Source organism: Ammodytes marinus (genome assembly GCF_949987685.1).
Source record: "Ammodytes marinus genome assembly, chromosome: 2".
Taxonomy (NCBI): Eukaryota; Metazoa; Chordata; class Actinopteri; order Uranoscopiformes; family Ammodytidae; genus Ammodytes; species Ammodytes marinus.
In genome coordinates, this window is record NC_137231.1 from 17,222,205 (window position 1) to 17,245,614 (window position 23,410).

The following is a 23,410-nucleotide window of genomic DNA, read 5'->3' on the forward strand; positions in this document are numbered from 1 at the left end:
AAAAGGAAGAGGAAGCAGAGGGAGAAGAAGAGGAAGGATGACAAAGAGGAAGAGGAGGCAGAGGAGGAGGAAGAGAAGTCCAAATCTCCAGAGAAGGCTGCATCCCCTCCTTCCAAATCCCCTCAACCCAAATCTCCCGCTGTCAAATCGCCGGTGTCCCAAATCTCCGCCCAAATCACCGGCGGCCAAATCGCCGATGCCCAAGTCTCCTGCTAAGTCTCCTGCAGTCAAATCCCCCCGCGGGCAATGAGTCCAAGTCACCTGCATCCAAGTCACCAGTGTCAAAATCCCCCCACCCAGCAAGTCCCCCGAATCTAAATCTCCTCCACCCAAGAGCCCCGAGCCAAAGTCTCCAGTGACAGAGAAGGCCAAGCCGGCCCGCCGCCAAAGACGCCCCCAAGGAGGAGAAAAAGGAGGCGAAGCCTCAACCTGTAAAGGAGGAGGAGAAGAAGGAGGAGAAGAAGGAGGAGGAGAAAGAGCAACCGCAAAGGAGGAGAAGAAAGAGAAAGAGCAACCTGCCAAGGAGGAAGAGAAGAAGCAAGAGCCCAAGGAGAAGGAGCCAGAGAAGGCAGACAAGCCCGATACCAAAAAAGAAACTTCCAAACCCGCAGAGGACAAAACCCTCCCCCAAGGCTGACCCCAAGAGAGCGCTCCCCCCGCCAAGGAGGAGAAACCCTCTGTCCCTAAAGCGGAGAAGGCCGAGCCCGAGGCCAAGCCCGTCCCCAAAGCAGAGCCTGAGAAAAAGGAGGACAAGAAGGATGAGAAGAAAGTAGAGGAGAAGAAGCCAGAGGAGAAGGCTGCCCCTAAAGCCCAACCCGAGAAAAGTGAGAGCAAGAAAGAGGAGAATAAGCCAGAGGAGAAAAAGGATGTTAGTAAAGAAGAGAGCAAGGAGGAGAAGGTCAAGAAGTAAGACAAAAAACGACCAGCTTTGATTCAGGGTTAGAGGAGGAGTAGGAGGTGGAGATGCCAAAGAACAATGACAGGTTGAAGAGAAGGTGATAGTGAGCTGGATGCACCCAGCTGTTCACACGGGCACTCTAATGCCCAAAGCAAAGCAGGTGATAGTATGTAAGCAATAGTGATATTTTGTAGCAAATAATTCCCCTTTGCTCCCTAAGTATGGCCATGACACCCTCTCCCCTCCCTTCCCCAAGATGCTTATGATGTTTGACAGTAGTGAATGCAGAATGCTCTCAAACTCTTTATCTGAATGTGACAACTGCCCTTAATCAATAACAAGTGCATTTAAAAACTGAATCCTGCTGAGGGGGATCATGGGGGCCCGCTGTACCTACACAAGCCTTCAAGGGTATGGGATGTCAAAAACAATGTCAGGGTGACAAGATTGTGATACATTATTAAATATATATATAAATATATTTAAGCAGATACAAATGTCTATTATATTTACAGATACACTAAGTAAGAAAGACTTGAATTTTGCTTGTTGTGCACCTTAAAAATGCAGCTTCTCTGTCCCGACAGGAGGACTGTAGCGTCTCACTCTTCTGGTCTGCTGCGCTAGGTCAATGATGACTGTGCTATGTATAACCTGCTGAGAATATGCAATATGAAACAGAAATAAAGAATGAAAAATCAAACAGAAAGATGCACCACTGTTTTCTCTTTTCTGTTGACACTTCAAAAAAGATCTGTAGCACATTGACCTTTAGAGGAGCCTGAGTAGGGAGAAGTATAGAAAGTAATCATACGAGGTGTGAGGCCAAAAAAGGTAAACGCTGCGAGTAACTGCACTGCATTGCGGCTGAAAGAGAGAGGGAGCTGCACAACACACACACGCACAGCACAGCAGCCACATTACCATTCGTGACATCCCAGAGACCACGCCGGTGTGTAAAAAGCAGTAGTGCTGCTGGCTTGCCACAGAACAGACTCGTCTTCCATCCTTAAAACTTTCACCTGGCTCTGCCTAACTGCAGAAAGCCACACGTTCAAACACTGAAGCAGTGATTTTTTACCATCTTTTCACCGCCCCGCTCCTTCCCACATGAATCTCATTAAAATGAATTCCTTATTACCATGATACTTAGTTTTGGTTGGTATATCATTATCATATAGATTGAGGATCATATTAATTTAAGATTAAAACTTGGATTTATAGAAGTAATCACTATTAAGAAAAAATTTAAGCTGTATTTTTAATAGCATTCACAGCAGCTTGTTAGAAAAGTCATCCGTCCTATGAATTCATGTCTATGAAAAGCAGCACATTATTCAATTTAAGCCACTGAGAAACCTCTTTATGGGTTCCATGCTGACATCGGCTTTGGCTGACATTGACTTTGGCTGATATTTGAAGGTTCTCTCTCCTGGCATGTTTTCCAGGTTCCTTTCCCAAATGCAATCTCATTGCATCCTACAAATTGCTTTTTTATTAATAGGATCATGAACCCACGTCACCGTAACAACAGTTTGAGGTTGCTACTGCTCTCATCCCTGGATTTGAATAGCACCTATTCTGCTGGACTTGCACTCCCAAGAAAACAACAGTGATATTACTGCCATCTACTTCATAGACTGCTGCTCACTATGAAATAAGAGTAATCCCTGGTGGAATTGGCATCAGTATCCTGAAAACAACCTGTATTTCTTTCATTGTAGCCTCCAGGATGATAAATGAAAGGTCAAAATCTGACAATACACCAAATATCATATCCCAAGGACTTAATGCTCTGGGGAAATGACTCAGCTCGCTGTAGCACTGAGCAACAATGGCATTAAAATTTAGGTAGTGCAGACGGCAGCTATAAATACAGCAGCAGAGAGAGGTGGGGCTGTGAAGAAAGCCCAGGGATAAGACAGAAATATTTCAAATGTACAACAAAGCACAGATGAAAAAGAGCTTGAAATAGACCACTCATTCCAAAAAAAGTGAGTTTATTTTAAAACAGTTATGAAGACTTTTAAAAAAGGGATACAATGTGTGTCCAAAAGTCATAAAGGGTAAGCTATAGGGAGTCAAAGTTGTAAGAACAGCAGGGAGAAACATATGGACAAATTTAGCGGTGACTAAAGAAGCCTTGAGGATGGTTGTACTTGAATGGCTTCAGACGATTTGGGCCCCTGAAAAAAAGATATATCAGATGTCAGATGAGATGCAGTTATTTTATTCCGATACACAAGCATCTTGTTTCAAATGTCGCTTCTAGTGACTATGTACCTGACAGTGCGCAGGCACATCTTTTCCCGGGGAAACTCTCTTGGTCCCTCCACGCCGTCGTCTTGTCCTTCAGTCTCCAAATACACATCCAGGCAGACACACAGGCGGGAAATCTGATTGGTCAGGAGCTGGTATCCCGGACGAGGTCCCTGTAGTTCATTCTTGAACACATTGACCTCACTTTCCATGGCCTAAAAATAAAAAATAAAAGTCTAGTAAGACCCTGAAATATCTAGAATTAAAAGGAACTTGTACAACTGAGCATTTATATTGAGAAATGTCCATACTCGAAGGTTGTCATCAGTGCGTCCACTGCGCTCTCCCTTCCAGCTGAGAGAGAGGGAGAAAAGAGGGGAGACTTCTGGGTAACGGGGACTCAGCACCACAGCGGCCTGGAGACGAGCTGGGGAAGAAAGAAAAAAATCAAGTCAGGAGGTTTAAAAAGGAACACGTCTGAAACGTTTTAACCATATTGACCAATTCTACAATCAGTGCTTGTATTTACCTGTGCCCCTCTCCACCACACACATGAAGTACAGATCAGTGTCCTTTGCCAACCCAGCATCGGTCACGTGACGCGTGTATGGCAGATCCTAGCAACATAGAGAAATATATAGTTTATTTTTTTGGAAGCATCTTATTAGAAAAGGTGATTTGAAACATCTGTGCATATGCGTTTATATGTGTGTATACCATGTACTCCTCGTGAGTGGTGGTGGTCCAGCGAGCTAAATGGGAGATGATCTTGCCAGGAAAGAGGTGCTGACTCTCACTTGAGACCGGGATGATGCTGTGCTCTGAGGACACAAGCACAAACAATCTCAGTCAAAATCTCTCTCTCTTTTATTGAATGTGTGGTCGTTAAATTATATATAAAATGACCTAAAGAGGCGAATTGTTTGTGCAGAGCCAAGCGGGACTGAACTCGTCCCCTCAGCAGCTTCATGGTGCTCTCCATTTGGCTGGCGCTTAGTTTACTGCCCACGTGCACACCCTGGAAAAAGGAAGCATATACCAACATGATACGGCTGTTATGAACGGACAATGTGCTCAAGTAGGATAGTACTTGATTGGAACACGCACCTCGGAAGTATCTTTGGGAAAATGAAGCCCTCCAAGAGTCTGAACCCACATGTAGGGGTGGCCCAGGTCCTCCACGTAATCAGAAAAGCAAACAATCCTAATAAAAAAACTATGGATTAGTTCTGCTTGAATTGTGCTACATCCAATGGGTGTGGTTTGCCACACATCTGCTTTTTCACTTGAATTATTTGACATCCTCACCCGACTTTATCAAACTGGTAACGATTAGCGGGGTTAGGCGTTTCCCGTCCCTGGTCGTTGGTGTAGAGACAGCTGAGTAGAGTTTCTGATTTCAGCAGATCCCTGCAAAAAGAAAGACATGTTTAGGTTTTTCCTTTCAGGGACACATCGAGGGATATGAATGCTCAAGACCACAATACACAGAGAGACATACCCTGCGCTGATGGCTGTGATGAGGTCTGTGGAGGTGGACACCTTGGCTTTGACCGTCAGTATGTTTAAATTCATCAGGTAGTAGAAGAAGAGATGGAGGACGCTGCCATCTGTGGAGACATAATGGATAAGACATGCTAATGAATTCATCCATTTCTAGCTTAATCCTCTTTCCATTCATCCTCTCAGTGAACGTCCCCCAGGGTTTACTTTACACTGCAGCGCATTAGGGAGCAACAACAAGGTGTGATTCACGGTGATAGCAACACGCAGCACCCATGGGGAGGATACATATTAAGCTGATGCTCCACTCCCTGCCTTCATGGTAAACTGTCACTTAAGGACATCTATGCTGCTCCATTTGTTTGACGTTACTGCAGTAAACTGACTGCTGCAGCTGACAGCAGTGAGGCTAAAAACTGCAGAGAGGGGGAAGGCACTAGAAATAAAAAGCAGGAGTTAGAGAAAGACCGGAGATGGGAAATATCTGCTTACAACGTGTGGTAGGTGCTGCAGACTGTTGCAAGCATCTCTCTCACCTCTCCCTCCCCACCCTCTTTCGGTAGAGTTACGCCTGCAATGCAGATCCTTATAATCCCTTACTATTTCTTGTATTGCCAGCAGAGGGAACACAAGGGTCAACTGGTGTCATATCATCACAGCATATTGGGTCAGGTTTACTTTCTCTCACATACCGTCTGGTGGGTATAGAGTTACCACAATGAATAAACAGTATAGATATGGCTACATTACAAGCAGTGTAACACGGATGACTTCTAAATAATTCTTGTGAAGACCAGGAATCCATCTGCCGGCACAAAATGCGCAGTAACACACTACAATGTTAGGTCATAAAGGGTGTAGAATGAGTTACCTTTTGACTTGAGTTCCAAGCAGAGGGACAGAGGATGCCTTTTCAGCATCTCCCGTCTTTTGTCATCCAGCTGGCCGCCGGTAGTCGGCCTCCGTCTCTTCTGCAAAGCAGACAAGAAGAAGTAATGGAACCAAGTGATTAGAAGAAAGAAAGCAAAACAAAGTGCATTTTTGACATTTTAGAATATTAAATACATTGCAAAAAACAATATGCATTCAATTTCAGCTGCCTGAAGGAGAAACATGATTGCATTTCTAACATTTTAGCCCTCTACTCTTACAGATAAAAAGAGGAGGTGGCAGTTTAAACGAAGGGCTTGAAATACTGAAAAAGAAAAGGGTATTTGGGATGAGCGGTTGTGTGGACAGATAGATGTTGCAGCAAAACACAAAAAAATGTATTCCTCAATCTGTTATTTTGGAAAATAGTACACTTTCATTCACATGCAGAGAAAGATCCTGACTGTCTTACAACAACAAGAACGAGTACTGGTTTTGGCGCTGAGTATGCATGGCCCGAGCCGGCCTCAGGTTACAGTCACCTAGCCATTCTTGGCAAATATTTCCCAGAATCCCCTAGCTAGCGCTCGTCCGGATGCAGGAAGCGATCGATAGCTGCCGCTCCCCAAGCCCAACCCTCCGGACCACAATGTGTGACAGCTAGGGCTTCAGGGACAGTTTGTGTGTCCGTTACAGAGATTGGTATATTAAGAAATCTCTGAACTTGCTGACCTGAGTGTGTGTGTGTTTGTGTGTGTGTGTGTTTTGGGAGAGATACTCACAGTTTTCTCTTGCTCTTCCTCTGCATCTGAATCACTCTCATCATCTGGTTGAAACCACAAAACATACCGGTACTTTTGTTATATCTTTGTTGTTGGCGATGCATTTCTTACACATAAAACATCATGACATTTTAAAAACATCAAGGGATAACAGAAATAAGGATTGTACCTTGGGAATCTTCTGGAGGTTTGGACAGCGCCTTGGCCTCATCCACATCGCCACTGATTGAGAGATTCAGGTTTTTGTCTGAAATGGAAAAAGTAATAAGTTATTTACAAATCGGGACTGGCATCCCATGAAGAAAAACTGAAACATAGGATATTCTCAAATGATAAGTTACCACAGGCCTGGCCATAGGCATTGGCTTGGACAAACAGGACGTAGAGTGGTGGAGGCAGGTGGCGGGCAACCTCTGTCTGTTTCTGAGTCTGTTCAAAGGGCATGGCCAGGTACTGCTGCACCGGGAGAGAGGCCTGTGAAAGAATAGAGAGCATACTGTCATTCAGAGGAACCAAATACAGAATGGTGTCCAAAGGGGGAACAGCAGTCAAGACCTTCACCTCAATGGAGGAAAAAAGACTAAAGGTACGGCCACCACACCAAACGCGTTAGGCGTGGTAGAGGCGTAGAAAATTGTAATTTTTGCATAGGGAACCATTGGTTTAGGCCCGTTGATGCGTTACACGCGGTAAAGCAGCGCGTTAGGCGAGGTAGCAGCGTTTTTACGCGCCTAACGCACCCGCGCAAAGTTAAAAATTTTTACTTTTTAAGCTCCAACGTGTGACGCTTAGCCGCGATAGCCAATCAGCTTGGAGAATGACCCGACGTCACAGACATCGGCACGGTCGGCAGACAGTGTACACAGTGGCTGAGAAACACAGAGGAGGAAAATGTATTTGGGGGCGGCCGGTGCTGCATGACAGCTGTTCGGGGTTATAAGACGTGGGGAAAGTCAGCCACGAGAATGGGCTTCCTGGTTAATTCAGTTGCTGCCTTGCTGTTTGTGTGCATTTCCGAGCAGCGTGAATATGCAATGCTCTTTTATCTATTTGTGCTGTTCAGTTGCTGTTTATTTGTCTTTTGGCACAGTTGTTGGCCGTGTTGTTGTCGTTGTTTTTGTGCGGACATACACTCTGTTGTGTCGGGCCTGATCGCAGCCATGGTTGATTAGGGGAATAAATATATGGGGAGGGAGACTAGGCTCATCTAGCTGCGTAGGCGCGTTGAACCATTTTTGTGACACAAAATGATCAAGCAGCAGATTAGGTGCGTTTGGTGTGGCCGCACCTTTAACCCATTGATGACTATGGCAATCTAGGATGCATGTCCTTAATGCCTGAGGGTTTTCTGAAAAAATAGTAGGAATTGTCAAGCCAACCAAAACCTTAATATCTAAGCCTGTGTAGCACATAGAAACATGAAATAAAATACATTTAAAAGTTAAGGTTCACAGGTTTTATTTAAACATGCTCCCTTAGCGCTTACAAACCAACAAATATTTCTAAAAATCGTCAAAATTTGATGAATTAGAAAATTATTAAATATTGTTAATAAATAGATGCAATGTGTTGTGTGATTTTCGTCAGTAGTCTATAGTAGACCTTGATTCTGCGCACCAAACGCCACTAACTGTTCTGTCGCCGACATAGCTGGCGTATTTTTATTATTATTTTGTTTTATTTTTTTATCTTTTATTTTTTTGATTGACATGATTTTCGGCAAACCACACAACTTTTGGGTGGTCACGTGGTCTTCAAAAAATCAACAAAACCCACCTCATGTGTATTTGAACCAATGACAGTGCATTCTATGCTGGGAATGCCATGAAAATTAGATAAAATAATAATGCTGCGCGACGCAGCATCAGGCAGGAGAGCCAATGTGGCATCGCGCAGCAGCCGTCATCAATGGGTTAAGGGACTGTAAGAACACCTTTCTTTAAAAAATACATAAGCAAATAAGTTACACTTTTAATGTCATAAATAATAAATGAACACACTTGCAAAACACTTTGCAAAATCAATGCTCCAAGCAGCTGAGACTGGAAACGAAAACAGATTTATAGTGTGTTCCTATCAAAGCTCAAAACTTGAAAACTTTAAAGTGGTACCAGACAGACAGCTGTTCTACCTGCATGATGGCATTGAGTCCTGGCTGCAAGCTTGTCAGATGTTCTTTCTTCACCTCGATGCTCTTCTGGATCTTCTCCTTTGTGGACTGGGACTCCTTGTATTTCTCGGCCAGCCTGTATCAGAGCACAAAAGTTAAACAGATGCTTTGTGCTCCCACTAAATCCAAACACGTTTGTTGACGACAACATGCTACTGATGTACTATGCTGTGTGCAGGTTTTCCCACCTCTTCCTCTGTTCAAGCTCCCAGTCCAGTCGTGCCAGTGTGAGTTGGTGGTTATCACTTTTTGTGAGATGAGGCCTGGAAATTTCCGGTGGGGCCTCCTGATGAAACTCTTCCTCAGGCACCAAGTCTATTTCCTCATGTTTAGACCTGCGGTCAAGGAAAAGCATGTTTACAGAGCTCTTTGTGTATAAAAGATGCTACATAAATAAAGTTTACTATTTCATAGTATCACTAGTGAAACACTAACAAGTCATATTTACAAGCTTTATTCCACAGCAGCAACATTTTGTTTAACTACACATTTTGAGCTTAGTTTATTTTGTATTTTGCATCTATAGTACATACTGACTAAATCCATCACTGACAGAAAGAAAGGGGGTGTCTTAGTTTTCATCTCTAGGGCTTAATGGGAAAAGACAACATTTTGTAAAGCACTAAATAAGACCTGTTTTTTGTTATTCTTGTATAAGATGATGCATATCTTTAGTAGATCTTCATGGCGAGTAATTTTGTTGGGTCCCAAGTACTTTCAAAGTAAAAGCTGTTTAGGTTGCATGAGATATTTTTTACTGACTTGAACTCCAGACACTTGCTGATTTCCTTCTGCAGATGCATAACTTCATACAGCAGGTTCTGTAACTGGAGGTGCAGTCCATCCACTTTCTGCTTTGCCTTAAGGAAGAAAAAAAGAAGTGGTTACGGCTGGTTTGCAAATACAACCCATGTGACCCTGAACATAAATACACCACAAACAACATGCCAAGAATCCGAACCAGCATTCATTAAGAACAGGGATCAATAAGCAGAATACAAAACTGGATCAATATATTCTAAACGAAAACAAACACCAGGGTGTTTGTTCTGGCATTCTCTGCTGACAATGGCAGCTATTGCAGTAAGGTGGTATAAGTAGAAACAGAGGGCTTGGAGTTCAACGTGCCTTCCCTGATCAGCACAAATGGGAGTTGAGGCAGCACATACAGTATCTCACAAAAGTGAGTACACCCCTTACATTTCTTCACATTTTTCTTTATATCTTTCCATGGGACAACACTGAAGAAATGACACTTTGATACAATGTAAAGTAGTCAGTGTACAGCTTGTATAACAGTGTAAATTTACTGTCCCCTCAAAATAACTCGACACACAGCCATTAATGTCTAAACTGCTGGCAACAAAAGTGAGTACACCCCTTAGAAAAAATTTACAAATCGGGCCCAAAGTGTAAATATTTTGTGTGGCCACCATTATTTTCCAGCACTGCCTTAACCCTCTTGGGCATGTAGTTCACTAGAGCTTCACAGGTTGCAACTGGAACCCTCTTCCACCCATTTATGACAGCATCACAGAGCTGGTGGATATTAAAGACCTTGCGCTCCTCCACCTTCTGTTTGAGGATGCCCCAAAGATGCTCAATAGGGTTTAGGTCTGGAGACATGCTTGGCCAGGCCATAACCTTTACCCTCAGCTTTTTTAGCAAGCCACTGGTCATCTTGGAGGTGTGTTTGGGGTCGTTATCATGTTGCAATACCACCCTGCGGCCCAGTTTACGAAGGTTGAGTGCACGTGGTCAGCGTCGTACACAGAGGTTGGCTTTGGAAAATAGACGTATGAGTGCTGCCAGCATTGCTGAAGGGCTTGAAGGGGTGGGGGGTCAACCTGTCAGTGCTCAGACCATACGCCGCACTCTGCATCATACTGGTCTGCATGGCTGTCATCCCAGAAGGAAGCCTATTCTAAAGATGATGCACAAGAAACCCCACAAAAAGTTTTGCTGAAGACAAACAGACTACGGCTTACTTACTTAACAGACATGGATTACTGCAACCATGTCCTGTGGTCTGATGAGACCAAAATACATTTATTTGGTTCAGATGGTGTGGAGCGGCAACCAGGTGAGGAGTACAAAGACAAGTGTGTCTTGCCTAGAGTCAAGCATGGTGTTTGGAGTGTCATGGTCTGGGGCTGCATGAGTGCTGCCAGCACTGGGGATCTACAGTTCATTGAATTCTAACATGTACTGTGACATACTGAAGCAGAGCATGATCCCCTCCCTTCATAAACTGGGCCGCAGGGCAGTACTGCAACATGATAACGACCCCAAACACACCTCCGAACGACCACTGGCTTGCTAAAGAAGCTGAGGGTAAAGGTTATGGACTGGCCAAGCATGTCTCCAGTCTTAAACCCTATTGAGCATCTTTGGGGCATCCTCAAACGGGAGATGGAGGAGCGCAAGGACTCTAATATCCACCAGCTCCTTGATGTCGTCATGAATGGGTAGAAGAGGGTTCCAGTTGCAACCTGTGAAGCTCTAGTGAACTACATGCCCAAGAGGGTTAAGGCAGTGATAGAAAATAATGATGGCAAAACAAAATATTGACACTTTGGGCCCAATTTGGACATTTTTTCTTAGGGGTGTACTCACTTTTGTTGCCAACAGTTTAGACATTAATGGCTGTGTGTCGAGTTATTTTGAGGGGACAGTAAATTTACACTGTTATACAAGCTGTACACTGACTACTTGACATTGTATCAAAGTGTCATTTATTCAGTGTTGTCGCATGGAAAGATATAATGAAATATTTGAAGAAATGTTAGGGGTGTACTCACTTTTGTGAGATACTGTATGTCAGCTAAATAGTGGAATAGGGTGAATTGAATCTAAGCTGGTATTTCTTTTAACAGTCATGAACGTTGGACAGCATTTAAGAGTATTGAGGGGAATACCTCGTGTGTCTGGTCTCTGCCTCTCTTCAGCCGCATGTGAGCCAGACGATTGAGTTTTTTCAGATTCATGAAGTGGATTGAGCTCTGCATACGTTTCTGCTCCACTTCAGCACACTGAGAACAGATACAATGAGTTGGATTCAATATTATGCTGAAGACAGATTCAACTTTGTCCGGGATGACTTATACAATACTGTGATACATGTATTAGATGTACCAAAACCACAATACCAGCATTTCACCAAAATGAGTTCACTAGTAAACTAAAATATTACAGACTATGAAATACGCATTTTATGACAGAGTTGTTTGGATAGGTATGTGAAAAGTATGATTCTTACCCCATCTTTTGCTCCATTGGCTTTAAGATCCTTGATCTCACTCATGAGTGTGGCCAAGCCCTCACATGACTCTTTGTACTGCAGGTAGTCCTGCTCAGGGTCCCTTCTGTCCAGCTCCACCTCTTCATTATACACACACACATCCTGGAAATAACATACAAGGGAAAACAGTATATCACACCACTGTCAGTCCTACTTAAACTCTAGCACACTTTTCTCTGAAACCATTCATGCACTTGTGGTCAGAGCAGTGGTGAGTGACTGAGTTAGCTCATGTCCCAGAGTTACAATTTTTTTTCGGTCGCTAACCCACAGTGGGCACAACTGGAGCTCAATGTGCAAAACTCTAACTACAGTCTGCACTACCAACAGTCACTGGAGGTGAACAGTTTACATCACCTGCAAAATAGGCTCAGTGCAGCGAACACTATGAACAATCGTCATTGAGATAACCCACACTGTCACTCAGAACACACTCACAGTATAAACACTAGCATCAGACTCCAATACAGAAATTACAAACTTTTAATCTTTACAGTTTGAATAATTTGAGTTACTTCACACAAATTACATAATATTTTCTTTGAGGAAAAAGTGAAATTCTTTCACATGAAATTGTTTATTTTATAAACATACCAGTTTTTTTAGGCAAACAAAAAGAAATGAAAATCAGAAGTTTGCTTCAATAGATACATATTTTATATTTTATTGATAACATTTCCAAATGTAATATTTATCTGTGTAAATATTCTATAATTGTAATACAAAAATCAATCCCTGTAATGTTGTCATTTACTGTAAGGATGCAACTCTTACCCGTTTGTTTGCCGGAAAATTTGTATTACAGATGCAACTTTAGATATTTGCAGATTGGGTTGCACCTTCAACCCTGCCTCTCTCAATGAGAGACTATGATTCACAGGGTCAGTGTAGCCCTTACTGTATTTCATCATAAATTACAGCTCTATATCTTCTAGGTCTTCCTTCACACATCCACACTCTCACTGCCATTCTTCTCCCTCCACCAACCTGTCTTCCTTGGTCCATTTCCAAAAAATAAGTATTTTTGAGCTTTCCCTATATATAGGGGAGAACGGGGTAATTTGTCACATGGGTTGGATGTCACATTCGTTATATCTCGCCACCAGAGCGCGCTAGCTCTGACATGTTGATATAAAAAAGGTCCAGAATTGGGATCAGAGGTCACATACATAGACTTCCTTGGAGTTAGACTGCTGCATTTCAGGTGAGAGGATGTTTTGTGTTTTTCATGTCAAATTCAAAATATTTTGCTTCTCAGTATTTTTCTTCTAGGCTTTTACACATTGGGTTTATAACAAAACACTTGTTACCCTCAGAAAGTGTGAAGGGTAAACTATAGTTTAGATTGTGGTTAGCAAGCTAATTAGTTGTCAGATGGTTGTTGGCCTTGATGCTAGCAAGAAATTCAAGTTGGGGTTGGTCGTCAAATTTTTTGGGGGGTTGGTTGTCACATGTTATCTCAAGGCTGCAGCCAGAAAAGGAACTCAATAACGAAAGAAATTGTCAAGCTGTATCCTCACTGACACCCCAGAGAAGGAAAGAATAGAGCAGGAAAAGGCAGCTAGCAAGCAAAAGAAAAAAGGGCAACAAAATCAAAACAACCCAGTGCATCCCAAACTAGACCAGCTGCCAAGGCTACAGTAAGTTATGTAGGCCTATTTGTCAACTTGACAATGCAATTAAACATTCAAATTTGGTTCTGCCTCCTTGCCTTCTTTTTAAGATTTTTCCCATTAAGATAACATTGTGACAAACAACACCATAGTGTGTGACAACCGACCCCTTGATGGGGTTGGTTGTCACAATGTGTCAGAGTGTCTTTGATGGTAAATTACTTCTTCATTACAATAAGTTGGAAAAAAAGAGAGACACACATTTCTAGCCAACACCTTATGCTTCAATTTAATGTAGGAATGGCTATTGACAGATGTTTTGGTGATGAGCAATTCTCACTAGAGTAAAAAGTGTGCCTACTTACCCCGTTCTCCCCTACTGTATATATGTTGAAATTGCAATCCGCAGTGTTTGAAATGCACTACGCTGAAATCAATTCTGTTTTGAATTTGTGGTTTACAGTTGTGACAGCAGTGTGTTAGAATTTGAACAAAGTGCTGGAAATCAAAAGTATTGTGCAGGCTGTGGTTAAGCCACGAGCAAAGTGTGTGTAAAGTTTTGAAAATTGTGTTAAAGCAATGAAAAACGAGCTAGAGTTTGGTCCACATAAACTGCTGCTGTGCATAGTGTTGTTAGAGTTTTGCACATGTTGCTCCACTTGTGATCACTGTGGTTTAGTGATCGAAAGAACTAACTACTCTATACTTCTATTATCCTAAATAAGTACCTGGTTATCTTGTATAAATAAAGTGTTTAAAATAGAGGATGTACATCCAGTGTAGTTAGTATTTTCTCTCATAGTTCCTTTATAAACAAAGGATGTGTTGACCATCATCCCATTCACAAAAACAGATTAATCCATGGTTCTGCTGACTGCTTCATTATAAGCAAGAATTTTCTGTGATTTTGTAAACCCAAATCCATCGTTCTGTTAGATTGAGAAGTCTTCAATCTTAAACCAAAGTATATCTTAAGATATACTTGTGTTCAATAACTCCAGTGGATATAGGTGGTTCACACCCCAGGGTCTATGTTTTGATCTTTATATCTCAGCTCCATTGTCCACTTAAACCCTTTCTGAGGAGGGTTTTGCTGCTGACATGAGACCCCAGACCTTCTGCTTGTCTTCAAACACAGTGCTGCACCTCCCCAGTCCCCTCCGGCGGTGCCTTACCTGTGGGTCCCCATCTCCACGACCTCGCTTCACCTCCGGGGTGCTTCCCTCAGTGCGGAGGACCTTCGCCTTTCGCTTCTTCAAGGCGTCCGACATTGGTGGCTGGAAAAGCACAATATAGTGGACTAGTTATTATAACAGGTTGTTCACATTGTTCTTACCAGAAGCGTACGTATTTTCTACAAATATTACCCTTTTAGCACGCTAGCTAAAGTTAGCACTACAGCTCTGTGGTGGCGTAGGCTAACTAGCTCAGTGGCTAACAACCGTTAGCTTATATGCTCAGAAAGGCATGTTTTCAATCATAATCACCAAGCTGTCGATACACTGGGTATTTGATGATATATTGATACAAATATCCACATACCTGTTTGATGCAAAAATGCGTCTGAAATAATTAAATCGTGTGCAAATGCACATGTACGGGAGACTTTTGTTACACTGCAAAGCGCTGAATACGGACGGAAGCCTAGTTGTATCAAAATTATCAGACCGGATAGTCGGAAAACAAACCAGAAGCTACAATGCCACCTACAGTAACGAAAACGTCATGTCATTCAAAGACTGCGATAAATACATACTTTCTACTTCATTTCTTATCTTTTACTCTGGTATTAGATTGTTTTTCATTATAAACTGGAAAATTAAGGAACAAAAAAAATTCCAAGGCAAAATGAATCTAACAATACCATAATGGAGAAATAATTTGAATAAAGTAATGAAGACTATCATGTTATCAGTATGTATATTACTTTATATAGGGTACTGTACAAAAAGCAGAGTAGACTTGAAAGGAAATATGCTATGTAGAGAAAATAGCTTGTCTCTACTAAATGCAAAATCTTCTGAAAACCAACAAATGAATGAAACCAGTGACAAAGCAGACAAAATACATTCAAAAATCATTTATTCACAGTTCTAGTGACACTTTAAAAATGTACAAACAAATATAAGATAAGGATCATGATAACAAAGTTGCATAAAAAGCAAGCATTTACTATACTTATTTGGCAGACCAAGGAATCAGCCAGTCCCCCTTACTTAGCCATATCTATCAGACTCTGCAAAGACGTGGGAACCCAAGTTTTCTCTCCCTGCACAAACACAACCCCTCTGTCTATGTAGATGACAATACGACCGAATGTGTACAGCTGTTTGCCCTCGTGCCGTTTGGCCACCAGGGGCATGAAGACAATGTTGTTCTCCTCTGCCTTGGCCTGGATAAGATCTTTAAAGTTAGTCGGCACGCCACTGCCTACGCCCCTGTGAGCAGCCACACTCTCAGCATCTCTGCGCTCCTGCAGTGCCTCGTACTGGAAGTCCTTCCGTCTCTCTGTCTGTGTGAGATATGCAATATTCTCCCGTGCACCAGGTTGCATATATCCACCTGTGGATAGGAAAAATAATGAGTGTCTTTGTATGTTTTGGAACAGCAGCTTATATATATATATATATATATATATATATATATATATATATATATATATATATATATCCTATAACAAGGAGCTCAATGGCTGAATTTTAATATTTTACAAAACAATGCTGCTTAAGTTTTCATGCGTTTCTCCTCTGTGTGTAATACTAACCCATGCCTGAAGACACTGCACGGTTCATGATGTCCAAAGCTTCATTGAATTTATCTTTAATCAGCGTTGTCGCCAACAACATGTCACTAAACATGGTTTTCCAGCCCAGGTACCATTTGGTGATTTCCTCATAGTTCGGACTGTTGCTCAACCATGAACACAGGACCTAAAATCAACAAAACACAAACGGACACAACAAAGTCACAAAAGAAACGCATTTAATAGAAGTGATATAATTGTGGATACATGCATCTTAATCACTTCTTGTTCTATGTAAAAATGTACTGTGTAATATAGGCACTTACCTGTAACCACTTTGTAAAGAAGTTTTTGTCCAGCAGGGACACAAGGCTTGAAGGGGACAACATGCCCTCCCAGTCCATGACCCAGTGAAATGGCTCCATCTGCTGCTGATGAGGGTTTATGACCAGCTCCTCCAGACACAGCGCTGAGGAGGGAAACGGGAGCCGTCACAGGAAGAATGGAAAACGGTGGGAAAGGAACAGACAGGGAATTATAAAACTGCTGAGAAATTAGCATTTTTCTGCTGCTATTGCATGCTTAAGGCTGTCACTGGTGACAACATACCTAGTTTGGGGATGATGTTTTTCACCATGAAGGCCTCCCATGCACCTGGTGTGAAAACGTCCTTCCACGGCTGCAGGATGAGACGGGCCGAGGTGTCGCTGGGGTGCCACCGCTGCAGGGCGTTGGAGAGCTTGCTTCTGATTGGTGGGTAAAGAGGTTCTAGACGTGATTGGAGCAGAGGGAGCCAAGGGTGGATCCACGAGTGGATGGGCACTGTGTCAGTTAGAGGGTTCCAGCAATCCACCTGTTTAAAAAATTTATAAAAAAAAGGAGAATGTAAGAGGCAAGTATCAACAGGTACATGTGAAACGATAATGATGATTGAATCGTCTTGCCTCTCGCTGTAGCCGAGGTAAGATCAGCTGCTCCAGCAGGTTGTCCAGGATCCACAGAGGGAGTAGAGGAGCCCACACTTCCACACAGTCCACCATTGGCCCTACTATACGAGGCTGCCAGCTTGACACACAGCACCGCATCACTGGGATCCATACCTCCCACAACAGTCTGAACAAACAAAGACAGGACACATACTGTCAAAAACCATGCTGTAACAGCAACGCATCCATGTTAATACATCAGCACAGCTCAAGAAATGTTTGTGTGTTTAAATTGACCTGTGGTAAGGGTCCATGTTTGAATCCGGGGCACTGGAGTGGAGCTCTCTAGATTCAAGGATTGCTCTCCACTTACCGATGTCTTCCAGACAATAAGAACTGTCCTGAAATAATGAAAAATAAATAAAAATAAAGTGGTTATTTCAGTATTAATCATTAATGATTAAAGCAAGGAGTTCATTCAAAAATAAAATAATTGCAAAAAGCACACCTTCAGAGGGTCCCAGGAACGAAGTCTCTCTTCGAGCAACGGCTGGACAACAGCTACAGCCAGGTCTGCCAATCCCATCGTCTTGTATTCTTCATAATAGTCTGTTTGTAAAGACTCAAAGATCTGGGCACACTCCTGAAGAAAGGAGAGGAAAGCAACAAAACAAGTTATTACCCATATAGATGTGATAGCAGAGCAAGGACCAACTAAACTGAAACAGCCAAATAACCATAGCTTTAAGTCTGTGCGTGGTGCGTGCGTGCATGGATGTGGTGTGTCTGCGTATGCCTGCTGGATTTTGTTTATGCACCTGCAGGGAGGGTCCCACTCCCGGTGCCATGTCCCCAGAAGGAAACCGCTCCACCAATGCCAGAACGGCCTCCATTCTCTGGATGGCATCTTGCTCTACATCCAATCTGCTGTGCAGTGCTCGGGACTCGTGACTCAGAGAAACAACCACATCTTTTTCATGCTGCAGACGCCTGGCAGACTACATGAGGCCGTGATAAGATAGCAAAAAGAGGAGCATGTCAGTATTTGGTAGGACAAGCAGCCGAGCGGTAAATAGAAACCACAACCACACAATGCACGAGAGAAGCCTTGAATAGTCATATTTGGCACATATTTTTGGTTCCACCTTATACCTGCAATATGTCCTGTTCTGTGAGGTCTATCAGTAGCTGCAGGTTATGTTCGAGTTCAGGGAGAGCGAAGCCAGATCCCTTCTGCTCCTGGGCGGACATGTTCGGCGGACCTTCATCTGGAACACTGTGCTTGTTGGACATTTGACTGTAACTGTAATACACCTTCTGCTCTCTTCCAGTCATATCTATTACCTAGAGAAGTGAAAACATATGAGGGAAATTAGATTCAAGAGACAAAAAAATAGCAGCCAACTTCTTGCTTGCATTAACACATAACAATTTCATCCACAGGTGCTTGTAATGCATGTAAAACTACAATTAACTAGTGTCCCGGATGCTTATTACAAAATCAAAGCCTTATTTGGAGGAGTATGGAAGTAAAAGCAGGAGCGCCTTCATAACGTTCCTGTGAGATGTACTCAAAGTCTTTTCAAACATACCTTGACCTTTGCCAACTCTCCGGCGGATGCCGCTATACTGCGCCCTGCCAGCTTGCCTTTGGCCTTCAGCTCATCCACGGTTCTGTAGGAGTACTTGGGTTTCTTCTTTCCTACTGAGCCTGCCGGATCTTTACGCCACTGGCCTAGCTCCTTCTGAAACTCCTGCGCAGACAGAAATTTAAAACAATGTCAAAATATTGTTGACTTGACTGTACATATCACTTCTGCTATGTAATGTAACATATGGTGCAGATGAGGAGAAGCAAAGATAATTGACCTTTTCCTCCTCTTCCTCTGAATCGACCACAGGAAAATCCTGAAGACTCTGCTTCGTTCGCTCGTTGCCATAAGCGCCCACTGCTCCTTTGCCTTTACGAAGCTTTGCCTCAATGGGGTTTATAATACCTGCAGCAGTAAGAGGGCGCTTGGTCAGAAAATATTAACTCTGCACTTTTTCGTTAACTTCTTAAAAACAGTCTCCGCAGGCCTACCCACCTTGAGCATTCTTTCCCAGGCCTTTGCCGGGTTGGTAGCCCATTTTCTGCAGAAGTTTCTGTCCAATTCCCTTTGTGTGCTTCTCCCAGCTACCAATGCCTTGACCAGACTGTACGCCACCTGCAAACCTCTGGGACTGGTTCCCCCACTGATTACCCTAAGTAAAATAAGAAAAAATTAAAATACATTTTTGACCAAAAAGGTCAATCAATACAATTCCAATGGGTAAACAAAATGCAAACAACTAAATTTACCTTTTGGAGTTTTTTGGGTGCAATGCCACGAGAAGGGGGCGTTGCTGAAGGAACATCATCATCAGAAGCATCGGAGCCTCCTTCTTCTTTCTGTTGGAGATCTTTCTCCTCAGCTGCAGTCTTCCGCAGACCAGCACTCACAAAGCTCACTGGGGCACTGTAATCTTTAGATCTTAAAAAAGGCACAAAAATTTGGACTCAATTTATTTATTTATTTAAAAAAAAATTTAACACCCCTCTTGGGATGATAAATGTCCCTTTGGATAAGGTTAGATGGTGGTTCAACACAGCAGAGATAACTAGTTGGGGTTAGGGATGTGGCTGAGTGCAGGTGTAGGAGACAAAAAGTTAAGGGAGCAAAATCATCTAATAACAGGGGAACAGTCTTTCACACAACAGGGACATCTGGGGAAGCAACAACATTACACCGATGCCTCACTTCTTTCCCCCAAAGCTTGGCCTCTCGTCTTCATCCGAGTCCTTGTCGGCCCAGATGCCATAAGTGGCTTGGTCCTTGGTCTGCCTGTGTCTGCGGCGCTCTGGGTTGAACTCATTCGCCAGGTCCCAGTCTGTTATCTCGAAGCTCTCCATCTCCACACCATCCTCCTCCTCCCCACCTCTCCGCCCATATAGGTGGGACATGGACATCCCTGGATAACACAATAAAGAAAATACCAAGACGGTTAAAGCATAAACATTTTAATTGTAAAAAAATCCAAATTATAAGCTTCAACCAGAGTCATCTCCATGACAATCGTTAATCAAGGCAAAGCATAAGAAGAGATATACATCTATAAAGTTGATTTAGTCAAACTAACATTACATCCAGTAGGCTAAGTTATATTTTTTGTAGCTTTGATCGGGTGGTAATTATATATTTGACCAGATGTGGTGCCAACAACTATAAAGCTAGAGCAAGGTTAATATTAACTCATAGAAAAATGTATACCACTACCACAACCACAGCAGTGCTTAAATAACTAAACGACTACATGTATGAATCTGCCCCAGCGTGAAGACGAGCTAAAATGTACTAGCAAAGGCTAACACTAGATTATGAACAAAGCTCGACTTCCCCAAAAAACTTGCACGTAGAGATATAATGAAAATGCTGTTTCTATAACTCACCTGAATCGTTCGTTAGTCTCCTACTCAAAGATCAGGTGTACATGCATTCTTCTGTGACAGCAACGAAAGAAAATACAGCTAGTTTCGAGCTAACTGATTCGTTGTACGGACGAAACCACAAGTACTTCCGGTTGCCGTCGTAACTGTGCAAATCTCATAGCCTGTAAAGGCCAAAGTTTGTGGCCCAAAATGTTATTTCCCTGGCGTATAATTTCTTACATGATCCACGCGTACATGTACAATGTTTCGTAAAGAAAAAAGACAAACATTATTTTAATTTGTGTTTCTGAATATGCAATTTGGCATGACACCGGAAGAGGAAAATAGCGTGTGACACTCAAAATAGTCCCACATGCTTGCCTGCAGACTTTTCAATCCTAGGCAGCACTGAAATTGGAACTTGGGAAACGAAACAAAATAATACTTTTTTACTTTATATCTGGGGCACCGTAAATCAGCGTAGATGTCAGACACCGGGGCAGAGTGGCAGGTGGCCCGTCGACGTAAAGGCGCAGCGCGGGCAAAAAAATCACTTCAGGTGCCTGTAAACTCAACGTGCTGCCAGGAGCCGCTGGACGTCGGGAAAACTATCAAACGAATCAGAGACACAATGTAAGAAATACAGTTAAGCAGTAGTAATACATGTTTAGGTGACATTTTTAGGCCTGACACTATTCACACCAAATCAACTACCAAGAGAGTCGATTAACTGTGCATGTCCTCCCTCTCTGCAGGGCTGAGCTCAGGTGCCAGGAGTTTTGGTCCGAGTGGAAAAGTAACTATGCTGGACATGTATTTTCATCTCACCATTATTTGAGTTTTGCTATGAAATCATAATAGGCCTTAGACGATTTACATTAAAACATGACTAATTCTCCATTTTCTTAAGATGCTAAGGCCTACTATATGGGGGGAAATTAAATAATAATTTTATATTTATTTTCCACTTTTCCCAATTTCCTGGGTCCTTGTCTCCAGATCAGTTGCTGGTGGCAGGATCAGAAGACCTCTCCAGAACTGCAGAGAACCAGGATGCTGAGGGCCCCACCGACCAGCTGGGGAGGAGCGCAGATGGCAGAACATGTCAGCAGCTAGAATGTGTGTGTTATGGCCTCGGTTGCTTTTCCTCCTGTGTCTCAGCACGCTACCAGCTCGCCATGTTGCTGCTGCTGCTCAATGCAGGACAGGTGAGAGGACATGCTCATCCAATAAGACAACAAACACTCACTTAACAAGACTTGTCTTCGTCTTAAATTCTGTCTCGCGCTCCTCTCCCTTTTAGATTCCACTGAGGGACTGCTCTGTTTATGACCCTGCATTCTCATCCGGAGAAATAGATGTACTAAGAGAGCTGGGTCTGAATGTACTCACAGAAAATGAGGTCAGTTTTCATCTGGCCTGTCAGAAAAGTGAAAAACTGTTAGCAGATGTACAGTTCAGAGAACAAATGGATACTTGACAGTGTTGTTGAATGTTTCAGCCCGTTTAAAACAAATGGCAAAATATTTACAGTCCTGCAAAGTTGCCAACCCTTTTTCACATCAAACCACGGTTTAAGTTGGATGTGAATGTTTAGCCTAGAAAGCTGTTTGGGTGAGTAGGTCTGTCTCAGTGTTTTTGTTGTGTATGGTATCTGAACTGAAGAGTGGACTGTAAAGTGTTGTGTGTAGAGCTGCAACGATTAATCGACGAATCGATTATTAAAATAATCGACAACTATTTTGATAATCGATAATCGTTTCAAGTAATTTTTTAATAAAACATTTCCAAATTCTCTGATTTCAGCTTCTCAAATGTGAATATTTTCTGGTTTCTTTAATCCTATTATGACAGTAAACTGAAATATCTTTGTGTTTTGGACATAAAAATACATTTGAGGACGTCAACATGGGCTTTGGAAAATTTATCAACATTTTTCACCATTTTCTGACATTTTACGGGCCAAAACACTAATCGATTAATAATCGATTAATTGAGAAAATAATCGACAGATTAATCGATTATCAAAATAATCGTTAGTTGCAGCCCTAGTTGTGTGTTCAACAGCCTGTGGGAAACTTGAGGCTAACAGGATGTCAGTGGCGGCTACTGACGAACAAACATTCCTACCTAGGCATTTTTAGATCAGGAAATAAAACAATAAGAAAACATGGACATTGTGGAAGAAAAAGGACTTGCATCATCAGTTTTGAGATTTTAGCAAGATTCAGTTGATTTTCCAAAGCGCCAGTCAAAAATAACCTTTATGTCTCACTGTATCGTGCAGGAGGGGAAGCGACAGGCCACTAAACCAACGCTCTTTTACCTGATGCATTGTGGAAAAGCCTTGTACAACAACCTTCTGTGGAAGAACTGGAGTACTCGCAGTCTCCCTCTGATGACAATCATTGGAAACAGCTTCAATGGCATGTGGGACAGGTGAGTCCGCACGACGATAGTGAGTATTACAATGTTTTAAGAAATGGGATGTGAAGTGACGTTTTCTGTCTCTCTCCCCTTCAGGACGATCGAGAGGGAGTTCCAGCGAGACTACAGCTACATTTCTCAGGCTGTGTCTGTGTGTGAGGAGCGACAGCTCCCGTGTCCGTCCCGTCTGATTGACGTCTTCAGTGACACAGCGGTCATCACCTTTCCCAACAGCCGCCTTAACAGACTCCCAGAATCCACCTGGGCGCAGCCACCTGAACCAAAGTACCAACACTGCCCTGATTTGGAGATAATTCAGAGGGAAACACTGAGCTGACACAGGACATGAACACAAAATGGATAGTGTGTATGTTTTTATTTATTGCCATTGATCATTATTGTAAACCGTTTTAAATACATGAAGCCTGCTTCAAATTGAGGATGGAATCTTGTCTTACTGTGTTGCTATG

The 23,410-nt window shown here is 42.7% G+C and overlaps 4 protein-coding genes across 4 annotated transcripts in view; 2 read left to right on the plus strand and 2 right to left on the minus strand.

Moving 5' to 3' along the window:
- The window catches only part of LOC307256149 (neurofilament medium polypeptide-like), a gene marked incomplete at both ends in the record, with an annotated part of 4,805 nt that extends 3,895 nt beyond the window's left edge, over positions 1-910 (plus strand). Inside the window, 7 exon segments of the mRNA XM_080035036.1 lie at positions 52-158; positions 160-235; positions 237-290; positions 293-379; positions 381-483; positions 486-634; positions 638-910. Coding sequence (XP_079891162.1) covers positions 52-158; positions 160-235; positions 237-290; positions 293-379; positions 381-483; positions 486-634; positions 638-910 — 849 coding nt within the window.
- A 1,971-nt stretch (positions 911-2,881) lies between these two features.
- On the minus strand, positions 2,882-15,057 carry thoc5 (THO complex 5). The gene is made up of 20 exons (XM_080041503.1): positions 14,939-15,057; positions 14,572-14,673; positions 11,742-11,885; positions 11,401-11,514; positions 9,245-9,342; positions 8,671-8,817; positions 8,444-8,558; positions 6,654-6,786; positions 6,482-6,559; positions 6,313-6,356; positions 5,532-5,631; positions 4,659-4,767; positions 4,466-4,567; positions 4,265-4,361; positions 4,064-4,175; positions 3,875-3,978; positions 3,687-3,774; positions 3,469-3,584; positions 3,182-3,372; positions 2,882-3,084 (listed from the first exon to the last, which is right to left on the minus strand). Exons 2-20 carry the CDS (start codon positions 14,665-14,667, stop codon positions 3,021-3,023), a joined length of 2,052 nt encoding a protein of 683 aa, XP_079897629.1. The 5' UTR covers positions 14,668-14,673; positions 14,939-15,057; the 3' UTR covers positions 2,882-3,020.
- Positions 15,058-15,467: 410 nt separating this feature from the next.
- On the minus strand, positions 15,468-20,645 carry tfip11 (tuftelin interacting protein 11). Its single transcript, XM_080038691.1, has 15 exons — positions 20,535-20,645; positions 19,846-20,056; positions 19,407-19,578; positions 19,153-19,309; positions 18,935-19,062; positions 18,658-18,819; positions 18,218-18,409; positions 17,884-18,063; positions 17,574-17,708; positions 17,363-17,466; positions 17,084-17,252; positions 16,749-16,992; positions 16,466-16,608; positions 16,161-16,326; positions 15,468-15,958 (listed from the first exon to the last, which is right to left on the minus strand). The coding sequence occupies exons 2-15, from the start codon at positions 20,052-20,054 to the stop codon at positions 15,609-15,611; spliced, it is 2,511 nt and encodes an 836-aa protein (XP_079894817.1). The 5' UTR covers positions 20,055-20,056; positions 20,535-20,645; the 3' UTR covers positions 15,468-15,608.
- A 352-nt stretch (positions 20,646-20,997) lies between these two features.
- On the plus strand, positions 20,998-23,277 carry srrd (SRR1 domain containing; the record flags this gene model as incomplete). Its single annotated transcript, XM_080050382.1, has 6 exons — positions 20,998-21,146; positions 21,269-21,309; positions 21,513-21,721; positions 21,817-21,915; positions 22,801-22,952; positions 23,037-23,277. 6 exons carry the CDS (start codon positions 20,998-21,000, stop codon positions 23,275-23,277), a joined length of 891 nt encoding a protein of 296 aa, XP_079906508.1.
- Between the last annotated feature and the right edge of the window lie 133 nt (positions 23,278-23,410).

Bases quoted from the DNA above. Each gene is read 5' to 3' on its own strand.
- thoc5 (XM_080041503.1), bottom strand. From the start codon at position 14,667: ATGTCGGACGCCTTGAAGAAGCGAAAGGCGAAGGTCCTCCGCACTGAG. The intron at 11,515-11,741 runs GTAAGAATCATA...ATCTGTTCTCAG, and splicing joins CCAATGGAGCAAAAGATGGG to TGTGCTGAAGTGGAGCAGAA. The intron at 3,585-3,686 runs GTAAATACAAGC...TTTCTTCCCCAG, and splicing joins TGTGGTGGAGAGGGGCACAG to CTCGTCTCCAGGCCGCTGTG.
- tfip11 (XM_080038691.1), bottom strand. From the start codon at position 20,054: ATGTCCATGTCCCACCTATATGGGCGGAGAGGTGGGGAGGAGGAGGAT. The intron at 18,820-18,934 runs GTCAATTATCTT...CTGTCTGCGCAG, and splicing joins CAGAGGAAGAGGAGGAAAAG to GAGTTTCAGAAGGAGCTAGG. The intron at 17,253-17,362 runs GTCAATTTAAAC...TTGTTTGTTCAG, and splicing joins AACATGGACCCTTACCACAG to ACTGTTGTGGGAGGTATGGA.